Source organism: Penicillium malachiteum (assembly GCF_028827825.1).
Source record: "Penicillium malachiteum strain IBT 17515 chromosome Unknown utg000003l:1.0-4950554.0:1.0-4952489.0, whole genome shotgun sequence".
NCBI lineage: Eukaryota > Fungi > Ascomycota > Eurotiomycetes > Eurotiales > Aspergillaceae > Penicillium > Penicillium malachiteum.
In genome coordinates, this window is record NW_026643096.1 from 3,493,634 (window position 1) to 3,513,830 (window position 20,197).

Consider the following 20,197-nt stretch of genomic DNA (forward strand, 5'->3'; position numbering starts at 1 on the left):
CGGTGAAGTGGATCCCCCTTCCAGCTGCGGGTAGAAGGAAATATACGCGGTAAGCGTGGGCACGGGACCATCTCGGCCTTGACCTTGACATCCTGAAGCTCTCTCCTTTCTCTTCAATCATCATGGCTTCCTCTGATCGTCCCGTGGAGCCGGATGGGCGTCGCAGTCGTCTGGAGGAAGCTATCACAAACCCTGGTGCTGTGAAAATCAATGTCACCGGTGCTTTCATTGTCGACGATGAACCTCGTTCCAGAAGCCCTGTGGAAGCTGATGGTGTTCATTATGAAAACAAAGACATTCGTCTCCCTCATCATACCGGTGTCGTGAGCCATGTGGCTGTTGATGTGAGTTGCTATCCCTGAAGCTGTATAGCTTTTTATGGCCTGGCGTGCCCCGCACTAGCGACCAACACCCCGCAATCCAAAGCATCACAGGATAAAGAAAAGACCGAAAATCAAGATAACAAAGGAATAAAAACGAATAATTGAACAATTGAAACTGACAATCATCTTTGTGCAGATCGGCGGATCTCTGGCCAAGCTGGTCTATTTCACACGTGAATTGAACGAAGCGGATAACGGCGGACGACTCAATTTTATCAACTTTGAGACCCATCGGATCGATATCTGCATCAATTTCATCCGTCAATTGAAAGAAGAACATGAAAAACGAAATGGCTCGACTCAAGATGGCCTATGTGTTGTAGCGACCGGAGGAGGTGCCTTCAAATTCTATGACAAATTGAAGGAGGCCCTTGATGTGAACATCCTCCGCGAAGAAGAAATGGAATGCTTGATCATAGGTCAGTTCCTACCTCTGATGTGGCAGAGATATGTCGGAGCACATAATTATTCAGAAACATCAAACTAATACATATATAGGCTTGGACTTCTTCATCACCGAAATCCCCAATGAGGTATTCACCTACAGCGACTCCGATTCTGATACCGAACCGATGCAATTTGCCGAGGCCCGACCGGATGTTTATCCCTACCTCTTAGTCAACATAGGCTCAGGTGTCTCCATGATCAAGGTCTCTGGCCCAAGACAATTCGAACGTGTTGGAGGTACTCACCTGGGTGGTGGTACATTCTGGGGAATCATGTCCTTGCTGACAGGCGCTCGAACCTTTGACGACATGCTGGCCATGGCGGATGTTGGGGACAACAGTGGAGTTGACATGCTGGTCGGAGACATCTACGGCATGGACTACAGCAAGATCGGGCTCAAGAGTACAGCCATCGCTAGCACCTTTGGCAAGGTCTTTAGACTGAAGAATGCTGCTGAGCGAGGTGCCGAAGACGGCGAGGGATTGATCAACGACGACGAACACATGAACGGAGGAGGGGTCAATTTCCGCCACGAAGACATGAGCCGAAGCCTTCTTTATGCTATCAGGTATGCACTAACTATATTATATTGCTAGCTGTTTGGAGCCCAGCTAACGTGAAGCAGCAACAACATCGGCCAGATTGCCTATTTACAGTCCGAAAAGCACCAGGTGAAGCACATTTACTTCGGTGGCTCATTTATCCGCGGCCATCGGCAAACCATGAATACCCTCTCATATGCAATTCGCTTCTGGTCCAAGGGAGAGAAGCAAGCATATTTCTTGCGCCATGAGGGGTACCTGGGAGCCGTTGGTGCGTTCATTCGTCGACAGCCTCAAAACTGGGGTCGACGTAACAGCATTGACGACGTATCGACACCGCAGGCGGTAAAGAACGTCGTCAACAGCGTGTTGAATCAACATTCTGCTGATTCGGCGTAAGACCAGTCGTTGTTTTACTGCATTTTTATTTCGGAAGTATCAAGATACCCCTATGTATGGTTTGTCATCTCTGCCAGTTCCCAACTTGGGCTGGTCAGAGTGACAGATCAAATAACCAGCTGCAGTTTCAGCCCTTATTGTTATCTCATTTTTGAGCAACATGGCTGCTATCATTACCAGACTATTACGAGATACCCCTGCATCTCTTAGAGATCAATGGAAAATATTAGAAGATATCTACCAAGGAACATCATGACCGCGTTTTGACATGGCGTTGGAATGCCTATTCACTAGATCTCACGTCAAGAACTCGATTTTATTGCCCTTTTCATACTGGAATCATATTGCAAAGTGAGGGAACCATCCACTACCCATGTGGTTCTCATATGTTTTCACCTTCTACTTCTTACTCCTCTCCATCTTCCCCTTCCTCTCCATCATCCTCTTCCTCTTCTTCGCTCTTGCCTTCTCACCCCTTTCCCACTTCTCCTTCGTCCAGAACACACCTCTTCACCTCGAATTTCTTGTTCCCTGCGTGATCTAAAGCCTTTGCTCAAGCTAAGTTCGAAAGCGCGCGTGGGTTTACCTTACCGGTTGGCGTGGCTCGCAACTCGGATTTGATTCTCAGTCCTGCGTTATCCAGATTGGATATCGCAAGCTAATCACATCACTTGTTGCAATTCCAATTGGTTTCTGCGAAATGTCGCAATCACGCGAAAGATCCGTCACCATAAAGACCGAGCCCGGGACCCAGCCCGCGGCCCCGTTGAGGTATTCTGCAGCGCGCTCGCAGCCTTCGCGATCATCTAAGCCTGCTATCAAAGTTGATACTGGCACCAAAAATGGCCGGAGGGCCGCGAGTACTTCTGAGCCGCCTGCAAAGAGAAGCAGGACTTCCTCCTCTACGACTTCCACCTCCACGGCCTCCGTTGATCGGCGGATGCCACCTCCCAGTCAAAGCTACAGCCGAACTTCCTCCAGCCATCGTCCGGCAACATCCCGCCGAAGCTATCGTTCATCCCCGAGGTCATCTGCCCGGCCAACGCCTTCTATTCCGTCGACATCATCAACCATGCGGAGTTCTTCAGGCCCATCGAGCTTAAGCGTCCAGCCGAGCTCTTCGATGCCATCGAGTTCATCGGCCCGACCAACGTCTTCTCTGCCGTCAAGCTCCACATTCCGCTGGCCACAACCGTCATCAACTGGTTCATCAATGCGGTCAACTCCTTTAATCCCATCGAGCACATCAACATGGTCTCTGATGTCATCGACCTCATCTACTCGCTCGATCCGATTTCGATTACGTCAAGCGAACACAGATGCTTTTCTTGATATCCCTTTGAACACCTCACTGCATGCGACAGATTTATTTGAAGCAGCCTATGTGTTTTATCAGGCAACCGGCTCCAGTTATCGCACAGATATGCCTCTCCGATGCAAGATCCCCGGAACGCATGAAATTCGTTGGATTGTCAATGACGAGGTTGTATTCATGCTACTATGCGATGACCTTAAAAGACGTCCTGTGCCTATGAATGGGGATTTGATTGTCGAAGTGACACCGGGCTCTTCGTGAATCGATGGATCAGGCAGAATGTATTCAAAGAGGGCAGAAAGAGTTGAGAACAGAAAAAAAAAACTCGAAAAAAAGGAGGATGGTCTGGGAGCCTAAATTGAATTGAAGCTTAAATTCTTACTCATTTCCCAGGAATATACAAGTAACCACCGTGAATCCGTAATAGAAGCTATATGGCACTTCATACAAATCCAGGGCTGTCATACCACGTGACCCCATTTCCCCCAGATTGCGTGTACCCGCATCTACTAGTAAGTCCTAGAGTTCATCATCAACAGGAGAACCTTCGAAGTACCAGTCGCTCATTCAGAATAATCACCATGCTTCGATGCTAAGACCAAAATTCCGATGAATTCTCCACCATCATCGCACTCTCCAATCCCTCCACCTATCCCTGTGGACACACACCCCAACCGCACCCAGCCTCCTGAGTTAGATCGCATCCCAGATCCGAATCGCTTGGCGCCCGAAGATGCCTATTTTGCACCATCGCTCGCCAGGGCTCGTTCTGCGCCGGTGAACTACGACGAAAGTCTTCGGTCTTTAAGCAGTGATGGCACCCTACGACCTCCTCGTGGAGTGCTGGATTCGGGGGGAAGGAACCGCGGAAATTAGGAAGTACGGGTGGACGACGGAGGCGGAAGGGAGCTTGGAAGAAGTTACTTTGGGTGAAACAGTCTTGTATGTGCTCTGAGAACACACTGATGTCTCCGTTCTTGTTCCCTGGAGCTGTGTCATTGTGCGAGTAAAAGGCATTTTATACTAACGACAACATAGACCCGGACAATTACACCGATACCGAGACCTTCTTGGATCATCTCCAGCGAAACCCCCGTGTGCGACCGTATGACTTCTGGCCCCTTGTATCCGACTCCACGGTCATCGTGCAACATGTCTGCTCAGTTGTTATTTTCGTGTGTTGCTTTGTTGGAATCGTTCAGGACCGAGTGAGCCCCGTCTCGATTGTATGCTGGGGTAGTGTCGGCACAGCCATGGGGTGGATTCTTTGGGATAATTGGATCTGGAAGGAACATACAGAACTGTCACAGGCTGCGAATGGGGCTATCGGTGATGATGGCTCTAGCTCGAGTTCTATGACAAGTGCTCTCAATCCGGTCGAAGGCGATGGACAGGCGAATGGCTCGAAGACTAGTCCGATCCATGGCCTTGGGCTTGGACTTACAATGTCGGGAAGTGAGTCAAAAGAGCCATCTCCGCGACGGAACAATGAGATAAACGGAACGTTCGATGGATCGGAGGCGACTTCGGGCCTTGGAGAATCTTTATCTTCAGCTCCTCACAGTGTAGATGAAGAGGATTCGGATAGCCGCTCGCTTTTCTCCTCGCGCAATCGTCAACGCCTTTCCACTGTGAAGTCTGCCTTCTTGATTTACTTCTCTTTGCTGGGACTTAGTCCCATCTTGAAGTCCCTTACTAAGTCCACAGCCAGTGACTCTATTTGGGCACTAAGTTGCTGGCTTTTAATTATGAATATCTTTTCTTTTGACTACGGGAGCGGCGAGGGCGCAGGCGCCACCACGAAGTTTCCAGCATCATTATCTACAAATGCAGCTGTGATGGCATCTACCGTGCTTGCCTCTCGCCTACCCTCAACTACTCACGTGTTCAGCCTGATGCTCTTCTCAATGGAAGTCTTTGGCTTGTTCCCCATATTCCGTCGCCAACTCAGACAGAAGTCATGGACAGGCCATGTGATGCTGACACTTTCCTTGGTCTTCATTGCTGGGGGTGCTGTTGGCATGACCCTGAGTGGGGGATGGGCATCTGCCATAATTGGCTCTGTCCTAGGCAGTATTCTGACTGCATTCGCAATGGGCGGGTGTAGTTGGTGGCTCATCAGCCTACAGAAGTACAAAAATGTGGTCATCGGACCATGGGATCCAGCTAGGCCTATCATCCGACGACACTGGAATTAAGACACTGTCTTTTCGCTATCTCTCCTTCGTTCTTCTATAGATTCGGCGCTTTGAATTTCTTCTTTATACCCCTAGATTACTATTGCATTGGACAAATGAACACGCTTACCCGTCGGGCCACCTCCCCAGATTTTGCAACCCAACCATTCCAGGCCAAGAACACCCACGCAGCGAGACCGATTCTTCCAGAGCAATGAAATGCGAACCATACTGTTGGGAAATGGCCCACAGGAGATGAAATATCTGAGGTTGGAGGAATGTGAGAGAGGGATATGAATGCTGTAGATCTGGTATGCGGGTGAACCCTGATTCCCGTACGATCAACCTAGACTATCACTCCCAATGAGGGAAAACTCGATTTCAGTGCTCCTATGACCTAATTATAATCACCTGGAAACTGAGAAATGGTAAGAAACGCTCGAAAACTCGACCTCGGGCTAAGAAATAGGCGCCTTGCCCGACATTCCAACTCCTTCGGCAGTGGCGCCCTTCTCCAGGATCGCTCCATGAGGTTGTTGAATATGGTCCCACATAATCGCAGGGATGTTATACATGCTCTAGATGGCAGATGATGGGGTCCAATGCTGTACTCCTCGGCCGAACACGCCCTCTTTTGGCGATGATCATCTTCGGCATATTTGCGCGAACTCTATGCTAAAGGACTATATACAAACTCCGGCGCTTCTCTCGCGAGTCGACCTTTGCTTCCTGTTATCTTCTTTGCCCCTTTGCCCTGCAGGTTGGAGCTGCTATCTCGCATTGACAGGCGGTATTCTTTGCGGCATTGTCCTTCATTCCGGTATTGATATTGTCTAATTATTGCATTGGCCTCTTAACACTCGTTTCAACATGTTGAAGAATCTTGCCCTGGGCCTTCTCGCCGTCCAAAGTGCTGCCGCGACGCGGTTTGCCATGTATATTGACGAGTATGTACATCGCAGGAACGCTCTTCGGGATGGCCTAACAAATCACCACTAGATATCATGTCACAGACCTGCCAAGTACAGACAAAACGACAGGAATCGACCATGCTATCATGGCATTTGCCCCATCAGAGTTGTTCAACTCCGACCCGCCAGCATCCTTTACTCCCTTTGAATCTCCCTCCAGCTTTCGTAAGCGTTTCGGTCCTGACACCAAGCTCATGATTGCCATTGGCGGCTGGGGTGACGAGGCTGGCTTCTCCGCTGCAGCAAAGGACGCGTCTACCATGGAGCGTTACGCAAAGAATGTGGCAGCCATGCTGGATGCCAACGGATTTGATGGTGTTGGTAAGTGAAATACCCGCCCGGAATAGTTGAGTTTCGAGATGGTCATTCTAACGCACACAGATATCGACTGGGAATACCCTGGTGGTAACGGACAGGACTATAAGCAAGTTCCTAACTCAGCAAAGGTTTCCGAGATAGAAACCTATCCCGAGTTCCTTGCAGCCGTGCGCAAGGCTATCGGTGACGACAAGGTCCTCTCCATTGCGGTCCCTGGCCGTAAGCAGGATATGATTGCCTTCACCAATGAGACTGGGCCCAAGATCTGGGAATCCGTCGACATGGTCAATGTGATGAGCTATGACCTGATGAACCGCCGTGATAATGTGACAAATCACCATACTGGTGTGCAAGACTCTTTGGACGTGATCAACGAGTACCTGGATATGGGTCTCGAAGCTGATAAGATCAACCTCGGATTTGCCTACTACGCGAAGTGGTTCACCACTGACCCCAACTCTGACTGTGATACCCACCCCATCGGCTGTGCAGTTGTGAAGCTGGAGAACGACGATGGAAGTGATAATGGAAAGTCTGGCTCTCTTACTTTCGAGGCTAGCGCTGTTTCACCTGCTCCTGCGAACCTGACTACCAGCCAGAACGGCAAGTGTGGATTTGACGAGAAGACCAAGTGTCCTAGTGGATCATGCTGCAGCGCCTACGGCAACTGGTAAGATTATTAACCAAAATCCATAATTTTATCGTCTATAAGACTAACATATATTGCAGTGGTACTGCTGATGACTTCTGCCAGGCAGGATGTCTCTCCGACTACGGTGATTGCAAGGGAATCTCTATCACCGACTCATGGCGCCGTGCTCAGAAGGATGGCAAGACTGACGAGAATCTTGGTGGTCAATACTACTGGGATGCTGATTACAATATCTTCTGGAGCTGGGACACCCCTGACCTCATCGCTCGCAAGTTCGAGCAGATCGTTGATGCGAAGAAGCTGGGCGGCATTATGGCATGGAGTCTGGGTGAGGATACGTATAAGTGGGAGCATCTCAATGCTATGCAGAATGGTCTTAAGAAATCTGCTAGCACTCAGGTTGATGCGGATTCCTAAGCATTGACATGATAATACCGCTGGATGCTTAGAAGGAGGTTATTTGACTTCTTGTTATAACGCAGCCTGAGGCTCTACCCTCATGGATCCATTAGATTGTTTTTAATTATTTCCTATGTTTCGTTTGTGATAATATCCTTCATTCGGATATAATTTTCGTAAAAGTCTTCACCGCTTCTGATATCATTATTCATAATAAAGTCAGGGAATTCCAAGTTAGACTCCTTCAACACCCGGAAATCGGAAACTTCCATTTGGAACCTCTATATATTCATTTTCTAGCGTGCCAGTGGGGTACCTTCATCCATTTCACTTCTTCCAGCCTGCCGAATGATCAAAAGAGCTGGTAAACCTTGACCGGGGATTTCATCAACCAGAAGTACAACATCTAGATCTACCACACCTCCACTCGGCTGGCACTAGCAGTATCTCCCCAGACTTTCCCCTCCACGATGTCGTTGACTCTTCGATGCTACAATGATAGATACTTCACACATCCTAATCAGTAGCTCAAAATCACGAGAGATATTGCTACGGTGTGTGGAATATATGATTCACAATAATAACGAGTTGATCGCTCAGATGTTGAGAGAGCAGTACAAGACATCTTACAGCAGCACTATACGCTGCTCTAGGTAGCTACAGCTACCGATTAGCCAGAACATCCAAAATGACAGGAACTTGAAGCAGTCAGTCTTTGACTAGGGGGACTCCCTTGTACATAACGTACCCTGATCAAATTTCATCAACGAGCTCTCCAAAGTTAACAGCTTCGAGGTGCCATACTACAGAGGAGTTCAGTGATCTTCTACTCGTCTGCGAAAGACATGAGCTCAAAGCTCAAGCACCAAAATTTTCAGATTACTCCTCAAAGAGAGGGAATACTATGGACAGGTTTTGAAGGATGATGGTAGCTGGACAACGAAACGACGTCAATGAACGAAAGTTGTCCGTGAAAGAGAAAAGCTTCTGCGGCTGAGCAGCGATACATCCTCGCTAGTATTGCGTGAGGATGAGTTCCACAAAGCCTCGCGTATGATGCCTCTTTCATAATAGTGGACCAATACCCAGGACTTTACTAGGTTGCCGGAGAATTCGTTGGGATCCTGAATCATGCCTAAGTCAAGACAATCAGGCTTCATCTTGCTCACCTCGGCACTGACCGCGACAGTGCAGACGGTACGCATCCGCCACCGGAGCCACAGGCAACTAAAGCACTGGCAGTGGCTATTACCAAATTCGAAATAATAGCCAGGTATCTTGGACTCGGATCTCATAACTGTTCCCAGAGACTCTCATCAAGAGAAAAAAGCACTTCGGTATGTAAGTACGACTCCACAGATAGTCTCGTGCTAACCGCGTACCTTTTTTTTAGGTTGCCTTCATCATGCAGCTATGGGATATACAAAATTTGGGAAGAGACCTTATTAGGTAACCCCACACTACAACAGCTTGAAGCTCAGTGCAAGCCCTGCTATATAAGCCTAAATCCCAAAATGGGTCGATAGCATCGGCGGTCGCTGAAGATGACACCTCGGATGTTTTGGTAGTCCAATCACAGCTCGTCGCATGGGGAGGGAAAAAATGGCGAACTTGAAGTAAACTTGACCCTTACGCAATCCAAATCGCCTTTCAAGTCTCATAGACCTGAGATCCTTCTGGAGGGTGAGGCCAAAACTTGAAATCCCTGATTTATTGGTAAGAATACCCAAAAACGATGCTAGGGACACTCAGAATGGCCAACAACTTACTCTAAGCAAAGCGATTGAGGACTTTCAAGTAGATATGAGGTACGACCTCTCACTCGGACCCCTACAGAATCCCGATCTCTATCGATGAAGTGAAGAATGGATTAAGGTCAGACTTGGCCTGCATTTGCTGAGCCTGCAACCAAGTTGTGTCGAGGAGACAAGGAAGGATTGCCGAAAGTCTGCCATGGAATAAGAGCCTGAAATTACTCTCGGTCATGAGCCTGGTAGACTCGTTTTTCCAGAACCTGGATACCAGGGAAGAGTGAGAATGGTCATAGAGACCCAGAGAGCGAGACGAGTCAAGCCACAGCAATCACTGTGATAGATTGCAAATTTAACCTTGCCATATTCAAGGTTATATCTTGGACACCTCCTTCATTTCTCATTCTTCAAGGCTGGGTCTGAATATCAGACTTTATCCCACGCTGACCACAGTATATGGCCCTTCCAGAAAGAACAAACAGCCCTGGAGGCTGCTATCCAGATTTCGCTTGTTGGATTATATGGTTACCTAGTCATCAATGCATACATGGCCCAGTCTATCTATAGAGCCTCTATTAGGCTTTTTAGAAGTTTCTCGATAGCTGCCATGCGTTCACTACATTAGCGCTGTTATCGTTGATGAGCCGAACTGGGTTGGCCATATTGGTCCATGGATATTTGGAGAGGACAGTCCCGCCAGTTGCCGACCTTCCCGAAGTTCCCTGTTTTCTCTGTCCAGCTCTCTCCAACTGGCGGATCCTGTACATAGCTTGCCGGACTTGGGACCAAATTTCCCCCGGAGTCCTATCAGATGGACATGTTGACTAAGTTCTCATTCCCCTAGGTGTGGCACATGTCATCGTACACAAATATACTCACCACGGACCTCGGGATATGGAGCCGCTAAGGGAGCCGCTCGAGGAGACTCGCAGAGATCGGTCCTCGCTATAAAATACGTCTACATACCCTTCAATTGGCTTTGAAACCTTTGGAAATTCCAGCATTGATTCCTACCTGCTTGTCTAGTTCGATGAGATGCCACTGCTAATTCCTAAAATTCAGCGACTCTGCGTAGATGATGGAATGAACTTCACACTCAGAGTCCGCGAAGACTTATTGATGAGCTCAGAGAGATACCCAAACAGCACGGAGATGACATCGGAGACCGGAGTATTCTATTGTGAGAATTCGTCAAAAAGTATCTGGTTGAAGACCCAACGTAGACTTTGTCATAGGCGACACATGTTTAACGAGTTTTCGAGATCTTGTTTCTTGGAAGCAACAACCGATCCAGAGATATGCAGTCAAAGGATTTGTATAAGACATTTATGGATGGGCAAGTGTGTTGCTACCAACAATTCATAGCTTGAAAGCCACCTCCTGTCGGTTTCGACGAAACCGCGATAAATGAATGAGCTGAGAAACTTGTTCGAAAAACCGGCCTGTGAATATTGATTCGCCAACGCAAAAACCATGGCCAATCTGACACAAATGGAGTCTAGAATCGCTGAGATACTGGCCTCCCATGCTGTGAATATCGATCTGGAATTTCACTATCGAATCTAGGAAGGTGATTCAAATTGGCATCGTAGATATGAAAGGCACAAAGTCTCGTTGCCATGATCACTTCATAGCTTGGTCGCCAATCTACTTCGAGTTTTAAGTTGATGAAACTGCCCGAGAGCGAATGACTACAATTGTGCCCGGAAATTCCAGTCACTGTCACGGCTCGTCTACATGCACTGGACCACGAGAGAGATACCTACGTCTGGACGAGATGTGTCGTGAAAGGGCACAGAGAGTGGGTTTGTCGACATATGTCCTGCTGTACAAACATACGCAGGTTACACAGGAGAAGAGGACCGATTTAGATGAAATCGAGATGAATGAGTTGAGAAGTCTGTTTGAAAAGGCGTGTTATCAACAATGCTCTGTTCCCGCAAGGATCATGGATAAACTGATACAAATGAAGACCGGCAATGCTGAGATACTGGCTTCTCAAGCTGTGAATATCAATGTGGAATTCGATGTTAGATCTAAGAATGTGATCCAAATTGGTATCACAGACATGAAAGGGACAAGGCACTTGAGGTCCTCGACTGTTTTACCAAATATAGCGAGCAGACCGTTATACCTTCGTTATTTCGCCTGCCACGCTTTCAAGCAATCTCTGGCTGCTCTACTCACGTTGGCAATTGTGTAAACGGAGTCGTATTTCCACGAAACAATTACGGTGGAGGAGACACTGCCACTGGCAACTGTGACGGATCGCTAACGGCTAGCGAGTTGGCCGACGGTTGCTTGCGGAAGGAATAGACACCACGAACTATTCTTGCTGCGTGGTCGTCTAACCAGCATGATGTTCAACTTATCTGTTGTCTCGCTGGCCACACTTTTTATTCAGGTCTCCAATTCCAAGCTCCGGAAATCAGGCTGTTATTTTAGGAAGTCCATGTGATGATCAGAAGTGGAACTTGGAATAGTACAATAGTACTTTCTGTATTTAGTTGGCTTCCAAGTTAAGAGCCGTACAGTTGAGTGTGCAACAATTAAGAAATCAGAGGACTTGAACATAGGGAATTGCTGTTGAACATTTAAATGGGTATCACGTATCAAGAAAAGGAACGAAAAGAAAATAAAAAGAAAGTCCCAACTTCATCCCCTCGGCTGCCGCACATACCACCATCTTTCATCGCCAACGGTCTTCTCTCTCTGAAGATCATCCAAGGCCCTTAACTGTCTCTCCGGACCAAGCAGACGAACTCGATCCCGCCCTCGCTCTGGAAACCTCTCACGAATAAAGTACTTGATCGCAAGTTCTAACAGTTCAAGAACAAAGTATGCGATTGGAACAAGGACGAAGATGGCTAGACCCACGCATTCGGGACCATAACTTTCCATCACGTCTAAAACATCCAGGGGTTTGAGATATGCGAGGGTATGAGAATCCGGTTGTGAAGGGTTTGAATCGGACATGGTATTGGGATCATAGTGAGTGCGATGGCAGTGTTTTTCCGAGTAAGGTTTCTTGAATGGTAACCATTTCCCCAGGAAGACGCCGTACGAGGAAGTTTTCGGTTGTGTGGATTTCGACAGTTCCAGTGGTCCTCGCTCAGCTTGTTTTGTAGAAGTGGGAAATGATTTCGAGATTCTGGCTGGGAGATTAAACTCCTTCTCATTGGATCGAATGAAGGCGAGTTCCTGTTCCTGTCGATCTTGGTCGTAATCCTGGAAACTCGGTCCTGGGTATTCTGATCTTGATGCTGGACTTGGTTCCATATCTTGCCATGATGTCTGCCCTTGACTTAGGATCAAGTGCTCTGTCCTTGTCTGAGTGACATCATTTTGGAGAGGGTCCAGACCCTCTATCGTCCTCGTACCCTTTATTAAGGTACTTTCATAGATAGGCAGGGCCAGACCTAACGAGGAGAACAAGACCAAACTGGCAACGGACTTCATGGTGATGTCCCCCTGAGAATTGAATTCATGACATGAAGAAAAGAGAAATTGGGGGAAGAGAAGGTAATTAAGGTGATGCATCCGGGCTAAACCCCCGTCGGTGGTTTCTAGTTCGCTGATCACCAGCAACTGTGGCATGTGGCGCGTCATGTTCTCTGATTGGTTAGGGGCTGCGGTGATAAGGACGAATGCGGAGAAGCAGTGAATGACTAAGCATCGTATATGAATATACGAAAATATTCTTCTATTTTGAATTATTATTCCTGATGAATCTATGGACGGCTTTTACCTCGTGAGACTCTTCTGATGCAGATTCAGGGTCCAGGGTCCGGCGGGGGTCCGGATTGTGGTGATCTCGGCCTGATGGCGTAACGGCTATATCGACACGGAATGCGGGGACCGTGACCCACGAGGGTAGAAAGGATATAACCTCAGTCTTGGCTACAGGAAATTCTTGGCTATCTAGTACATCTTTGTGACGGAGTTGCTTAAGCGAGCGTTTTAGATAGGTCTTGGCATAGGTGCACATGAGCAGCGGGAGAGAAGAGGGATGAAGAGGTAATAATACCCGAGTGGGCGTTGTTATGTTATAGTATAGAATAGTATAGAAAAGGAAAGATAAACGAATAAGAGGAAGAATAGCCGATCATAGTTTCGTGATGCATGAGAATGAGCCGAATATGAATACTCTGTCTCAACTCTCTGGTGCACTTCCCTTCAACACGATATCCTGCATCAACCCAGTAAATCCCTCGCCAATCCGCGTTAGTGGCGCCTCCACTGCAATAGGCGCCCACACAAGAGAGTCCCCGTTCACCCCGATGCGCGTGAGGAATTCCATCGTCTTAGACGAAGATCCCTCGGAAACCTGCAGGAAAGTTTGGTTGCCTTGCGCGATTAAACTCACATCCGTCCATGTGTTGAGAGGAAGAGTATAGTTTAGCGAGTAGGGATTATTGCCACTGATCAGCGTTGTGTTCGTAATAGTGCCATTGCCATTGACGAAAGTAGAGTCTGGCCCCGCAAAAAGCGTACCGGGGATGTGGGATGTGGGCTTAACACGAAACGAGAGGGTGTAGTCCCTTCCCTTGCTGCCTAGAGGTGTCTCGACATAGCACCCGTCGGCCAGGTGGAGACTGTTACCTGCGATCTTGCACCCGTGAACTGTGCCATCATATCCGTTGCCAGACCTATCAGTCACAGTCTTTGAATTAGATTCAAAGGTATAGTGCAAGATGGTATCGGATTTACTCTCGATCGCGCGATCGAGGTTCTGATCCGGGACTGCGGCATGTAGGTCATCAAAGACAGAATCGTATTCATCCGCGGTAATGTCTCCACCCCATTGCTTATCTGCAAGAGCCGGGAGAGCATCTCGCCAAGAATAATATGCCGACAACACGGTAGTTGCGTTGGGTCCATAATCATTCCAAAGCGCGGCAGCCTCACCCAGAACCAGAGAGTTGTTCCGAGAAGGGTTGTCTGTTTTGTTGGTGGCGTCAAATATAATGGGTGAGTAGGCGTGATCATATGGACCATCAAAGATCTTAGTCTCGGTCAGGACTTGGGGGTATGAGCCACTCCACCCTCCAACAAGGTATACGTAGTCATCCGAGTTGAGGACATGGTATCCATTCTCGATGTAATCGTAGTACGGCAGGTCTTCAAAAACTTCCCAATGCTGAATTGAGACCGACGTGGAAACATTGGCGCCTTCTTCCGGAGTGAATGTACCCCAGATACGCATCGACTTGGTGCCGGCTGTTTCCTCGGTAATAAATGTGTTCATCTCGTTGACGAAACTCGTGTAATCGGCCACAAGACCACTTTCGTACTCGTCTGCACCAATGTGAACAACCTTGCTCTGGAACCAGGGCAAGAATGTACCCCAGATGGTCTTCATTGTTGGGATGGTATCTGGGTGGCTAATGTTGAGCATGCTCAGATCGGAAAGACCAAGCTCAGGTTTCCATTGTACAATGACAAGGGCATGACCCGGTGCTTCAATTTCGGGAATGATGGTCACTCCACGCTGAGCGCATTTTGTCTGGATGTTGTCGAATTGAGTGCGCGTATACGATTCATTCGCACGTCGGTTCAGTCCTGCGACAGCCTCATCGTCTGACCAAAGACGGAAGGCAGCATACAGACTGAGTGACTCTTCTCTTGAGTAGATATCGACATTGTTGTAAAGATTATCGCTAAGATGAAGATGGAAGGTATTTTGTTTGAAGAATGAGAGGTAAGAGCACATCTCAATCAGGAAGTCCTCCGGATAGAAATGGCGTCCGGCATCAAGCTAATCAAAGAATTAACGCATGATACCAGAGATAACACACCAAAGCCGACTTACCATAACACCCCGCGTACCCCATCCTGGTGCATCCACAGCCGATCCCTTAGGAAGAGCCGAGTCACTAGTCGTCGCAATCTGAATGATAGACCGAGTCGCCCACCATGCACCAAGGGGACTAGCCCCGGTAACAACAGCTCCACTACCATCCACCTTCAACTCATATGCCTCCGAAGTCCACTTTCCCGCAGCATCTACAAACGCTGTTTGATTTCCCAGTGTTAGGAAAATCGAGTTCGCCTTCCGCGTGGACCCCTTTGTGACCTGTACATCGAGTCCCAAGACCGACTTCAGATCCTCCTGGAAAGTCTCCGCGAATTCCTGCAACGTCGGTGGGATCAAAGTCTGTCCATTATGATCAATTGCATTCACATAACGAGAATCAACAATTATATCCGTAAGAGACGAGAGGTCATAACTGCCCCCGGTCTCTGTAAACGGAACAATAGGAACAGTGACCAGTCGAGTCTGAACTAAACACAAAAAGCAGTCAATTGAATTATTCCAATCTTGGACCAATCCCAATTGAATATCTATTGGAGCATACCACCGAGCCAACTCGAGGCAAAAGAACAAACTTGAAGAAAAACCCGTAATCTCATACTGGCGATAACCGATTCCGAATCCCCGCACTAGTCGGAGTCATAACCGAGTCCATGACTAGTATCCGGCGATATATGTATTTATATTATGCACGGGAAATTAAAATTAAATGTGCGGAGAAATTCAAGCTCATGTAACATGGCGACTGGGTATATTATAATGTCGCATTGTATTGGGATTGAGGAGACCTTGCGCTGCGACCTTTGATGAGGGGAAGCGACCGACAGGTCCACGCTCTGCGTTTCTGCGATAGTTAACACTTGACGATGATCGTCGGACCAACCAGATTGCAATGAATTATCCGGATATGAAAGATCTTAAGCGGGGTGATAGATTCCAAGTTGTTGAAACGGTTTGATATGCCAGGTGGGGTCACTGGCATTGAAATTGTACCAGTATTCGATGTTTGTTTGTATTGTGTTTACTGTGGTGAAGCACTAGTAAGGGGTGTTGCATGATGTAAAAGGATCCGAGTCTGCATATGTTGCCAACTGGTTGAATTCTCTCCTTGATCTACAGTCATTTTAATGGCCATGGAAGTGAAACTGAGTGCCAGTGCTTTATATCTACTAGTAATAGTTTATCGCAGGCAAAATGATTCCTAGATCTGTGGGCTTCGTTACAATCAACACGATAGAACTAATAGAGGGGATTACTAGTAGAAGGAAACAATCATGATGTAACATCAATAGATAATGTGGCTGGCACATAATAATGTACAATTAGATGGACATTAATAAAAGTCACATCAGGAAATATAGATAATAGAATGAAAAGAGATACACTTCAAATCCTCCCCATTAATTAAACCCGGCAAAGACGGCCATTCTGATCGGGAAGACCATCAAGGCTTTCCACATTCCAGTTTTCACTACCAACACCAGTAGGCGCATAGAAGACACCATCAGGGTCATAACGCTGCTTAAGCTTAAACAGACGTGGGTAGTTGGTTCCGTAGAACGCTTGCTGGAAGTTGGGCTCCAGGATATCCGACTCGGACATGTATGCGCCAGACTCGGGGCAGGTAGCACGCCATGTGTCGAGGACGTTGTAGGTAAGGTCGTACATGGTGGAGTTAATCTCCGCGGTAGTAGAGTTACTATCCCATGTAGACGAGGTGATGGCGTGCATGAGAGATTCGCGGAATGCCGGGTTTGCCGCATTGTCCGGGAATCCGTCTTGAAGCTCGGTCTTCATGTTGAAGGCGAGGAGAGAGTGACCCAGGCCGACAGTGGTACGGACTGCCTCGACGGTCTCGTTGAGCTTGGCGTCGAAGTTCTCGCGAGGGAACAGTCGGCTTCCGGTCATCATGGTGACGAGACCAATCTCCTCAAGAGGGAATCCGGCTTCCCAGCCGGGGTAGAAGGAGTCGTAGTAGGTAGAGTTGGGGGTAACGGTGATACCGAGATCTTTGAGGTCACTGACCCAGGGCTCAATGAGAGCGTTGAATTCAGCGACAGTGTGGTTCACAGCGAAGAAGGGGTTCATCATGAACTCGTAAGAGTCATCGCCAAGGTTCAGAATCCAGAAGTAGGCGTAGGTGCCGGCGTCGGCGAACCGGGCGAAGCGCGAGAAGTATGCGCGGACTCCATCCCAGAATGTATCAGCCGAGACGTCTGTGCCAGTAGTGAAGGTGAAGGTGGACACAGTGACGCCGACCTTGGGGTAGACGCGAGAGATGACGGAGGTGACGACACCGAAGGTACCACCACCACCACCACGGATGGCCCAGAAGAGATCGGGGTCGGTCTCCTCAGTTACGGTGGTGAAGGTACCGTCGGCAAGGACGACCTCCAGAGCAAGGACCTGATCAGCGGCAAGACCGTACATACTGGACATGGGGGAGTGACCTCCACCCAGGACATAACCACCAGCAACGCCGACAGTCTGAATACAAATGTATCAGCATGGCACGTCAAAATTTTAGAATGATTTGAATTTACCTTTCCCTCACCACCGACAGCAGTGAAGCCGAGCTCCTCAGCCTTCTCATAGATCTCGAACGCCTGAATACCAGCACCCAGCTTGACGGCTGCGCCCTGGTAGGTAGCGCCGTTGTACTCCTCGATGTACTCGATCTCCTTCAGGTTGTGGGTCCAGACACCGAGAGCACCGGCACCAGTGGACTTTCCATTGAAGTCGTGTCCGGTGTTCTTGACAACCAATCGCAGGTTGGAGTTACGAGCAAAGTTCACTGCAAGTTGGACCTGGGCCACAGTGCTCACATTGACAGCATAGCTACTGTATCCACCGATGGTACAGGTAGATGAAGTGTTCATGCTAGTGGGCAAGCAGCTGCGACCCTCGAATAGAGGCCACATGATAGATGCGGGGTCCGCAGCACTAATAGATGTTAATAAATTGTCCAATTCTCGATCGAAGGTTCAACGTACTGCATGTAGGAGACTTCCCAGTCATCACCAACATCTGTGCACTTGGCACTGTCATACTCAGGCCATGAGGGATAACAAGATGCAGCCAGGGGCACAGTCTTAATGAGTGCACCACCCAAGGCGCTATCCAACTCAGACCAGGTGGATTCAGAAGGCCATGCCTTGTCTCCTGGCAAGAGTCTGCACTTGCCACTGGCGTCAGCGTTTGCGCTGGTGCTGTCACTCTGGAATCCAAATAGCTCTTTCTGGCTTGACTTCAAAGAGCGAAGCGACTTCTCTGTCAATTGGAATGTCTCGCTCTTGAACAGAGGCACACCCGCATCGGAAACATCAGAAACCCGTTGACCCAGAATAGAGGCCTGGGATGAACCAGCCAAGAGAAGGGCACCAAACAGGCCCGCTATTAAAGAGTGAGGAGCCATCCTTGGTGGAAAAAAAAGTATAATGAATTCACAGTTTCTCCTTGGATCGACGAAAGGATTTCCTGAAAAGAGCGAACAGGTCTCCTTTTTGTAGGATAAAGGAGTCAATCTCAGACAAGAAATCTGGGGGACTAAACTCTCAGCGATGTTTTTATCAAGTGATTCTCCACATTTGAATGATAATTCCCGAGAGAACCGACCTCGCCCCTATGATAATAATTCCAATGCTAGCATGGTCCTCGTTCCACACGGCAATGTTGAACGGAATGTTCAAGTTCCCCTGGAGCCGTCCTATATTCTCCACTTTTCCTATTCCTTGGAACGAATCTAGATGGTTCATCCAAGGCTTCGGCTCCGTACTTCGGCTGGACAAGGATTACATCTGGGGCTGTTTTAATCCTTGTCTTGGAATAGCACCTTATCTGGGACAATGGTACCTGGGCGATGCTACTTGTGGGTCTCGGACAAGGATCGGATAGGTGGAAAGCGCCTTCGTTCATCTCCCGGTCGGATCGGCCCCCACAATGGTGCGTTGGCTACATTTGTAGTGAGAAGTTTGTGTTCTGTCGGTAGTTTTACAATTCCAGCCAGGAATAATAAAGGAACAATAAGATTCAGAGCCACGCGTACTTTTGATTTTTGATTTTTGGAATTTAGAAAAAGTTCATATCTTTTCTGAAATTTGAGGCTTCGAATTACAGTAGATCCACTGAATGTTTCCACCGAGTTACCTCGGGATGATGGACATGATAGACCTCGGGAATGATCTACCCAGATTTACTCCACCGATGCCGGAATGTCAATGCATTGAGGTCGACCTTATGATTCTCATTATGCAATTCTTCAATTCCGTATTCGTACACGGATTCACTAGCTGCATCTCTCAGGGGTAAGGTTAATTCTAGTCTTCAAGTCGGCTCTAACTAACCCGCGGAAGCAATCCAAATACAAACTAGTCTGAGGCGTCTGAGGTATTTTTCTGCAGATAGTTAGAATCTTCCAAGGGCTTATATCAGACGCGCCGATCTTTCCGGAACATAGGCAAGCGTAAACTAGTTAAGTTAGTTCAGCCATGGATCCTGAAGCCATACTCGATCCGGGGAGTGGGTCAACATCGAACGAACAAAAATGAAGAGAATGAATACTTTTAATGTAACACTTACTCGAAGGAATATGGATAAGTTCTCCTCCGAACGACGCTATATTAGTCTGAATCCTTCTTAACGCGTTGGCTCCGAGTCCTATCTCTAAAGAGGATTCTTTTTACTCAATAGATATGAAATTGATTAATTAGTGGCATAATTATAGTGAAACGTCGCTAATAAACTCCATAGGGCTATCGAGTTACATTCGGAGTCCGGACTAGAAGCCCTGAGATTCTTTTTCATCTCAAGATTTCAAAATTGGACTACCTGTGCAATTTGCTCTTTCAATTGAAATCAATGATACTCCTATTAATCCTACTAATGCCGAGTAATTCCTCCGAACTGTAATTCGCCATTTAAGATAATCATATAGTGGAGAATGACGCTCTAGACCGGATCCATGATTGGTGACCGGAGTTTGCAAGGCCATGAATGAAGGGAATCAGGACCCCAAAACCCTATTCTTGG

General features: G+C 47.9%; 7 protein-coding genes across 7 annotated transcripts; 4 read left to right on the forward strand and 3 right to left on the reverse strand.

The window, feature by feature from the left end:
- Positions 1–122: 122 nt before the first annotated feature.
- Positions 123–1,771, forward strand: N7483_007639 (pantothenate kinase; the record flags this gene model as incomplete). The annotated part of the gene is made up of 4 exons (XM_057091076.1): positions 123–344; positions 520–802; positions 882–1,398; positions 1,456–1,771. The coding sequence occupies 4 exons, from the start codon at positions 123–125 to the stop codon at positions 1,769–1,771; spliced, it is 1,338 nt and encodes a 445-aa protein (XP_056945817.1).
- A 373-nt stretch (positions 1,772–2,144) lies between these two features.
- N7483_007640 (uncharacterized protein) lies at positions 2,145–3,103 on the forward strand (the record flags this gene model as incomplete). Its single annotated transcript, XM_057091077.1, has 3 exons — positions 2,145–2,297; positions 2,343–2,699; positions 2,753–3,103. The coding sequence occupies 3 exons, from the start codon at positions 2,145–2,147 to the stop codon at positions 3,101–3,103; spliced, it is 861 nt and encodes a 286-aa protein (XP_056945818.1).
- Positions 3,104–3,695: 592 nt separating this feature from the next.
- pigc (phosphatidylinositol N-acetylglucosaminyltransferase) lies at positions 3,696–5,284 on the forward strand (the record flags this gene model as incomplete). Its single annotated transcript, XM_057091078.1, has 2 exons — positions 3,696–3,921; positions 4,125–5,284. The coding sequence occupies 2 exons, from the start codon at positions 3,696–3,698 to the stop codon at positions 5,282–5,284; spliced, it is 1,386 nt and encodes a 461-aa protein (XP_056945819.1).
- Positions 5,285–6,133: 849 nt separating this feature from the next.
- N7483_007642 (uncharacterized protein) lies at positions 6,134–7,621 on the forward strand (the record flags this gene model as incomplete). Its single annotated transcript, XM_057091079.1, has 4 exons — positions 6,134–6,210; positions 6,263–6,555; positions 6,616–7,222; positions 7,282–7,621. The coding sequence occupies 4 exons, from the start codon at positions 6,134–6,136 to the stop codon at positions 7,619–7,621; spliced, it is 1,317 nt and encodes a 438-aa protein (XP_056945820.1).
- Positions 7,622–12,009: 4,388 nt separating this feature from the next.
- Positions 12,010–12,813, reverse strand: N7483_007643 (uncharacterized protein; the record flags this gene model as incomplete). Its single annotated transcript, XM_057091080.1, has 1 exon — positions 12,010–12,813. The coding sequence occupies one exon, from the start codon at positions 12,811–12,813 to the stop codon at positions 12,010–12,012; it is 804 nt and encodes a 267-aa protein (XP_056945821.1).
- A 694-nt stretch (positions 12,814–13,507) lies between these two features.
- Positions 13,508–15,768, reverse strand: N7483_007644 (uncharacterized protein; the record flags this gene model as incomplete). Its single annotated transcript, XM_057091081.1, has 3 exons — positions 13,508–15,112; positions 15,167–15,639; positions 15,714–15,768. The coding sequence occupies 3 exons, from the start codon at positions 15,766–15,768 to the stop codon at positions 13,508–13,510; spliced, it is 2,133 nt and encodes a 710-aa protein (XP_056945822.1).
- An 805-nt stretch (positions 15,769–16,573) lies between these two features.
- On the reverse strand, positions 16,574–18,584 carry N7483_007645 (FAD-dependent oxidoreductase; the record flags this gene model as incomplete). Its single annotated transcript, XM_057091082.1, has 3 exons — positions 16,574–17,656; positions 17,713–18,112; positions 18,163–18,584. 3 exons carry the CDS (start codon positions 18,582–18,584, stop codon positions 16,574–16,576), a joined length of 1,905 nt encoding a protein of 634 aa, XP_056945823.1.
- Between the last annotated feature and the right edge of the window lie 1,613 nt (positions 18,585–20,197).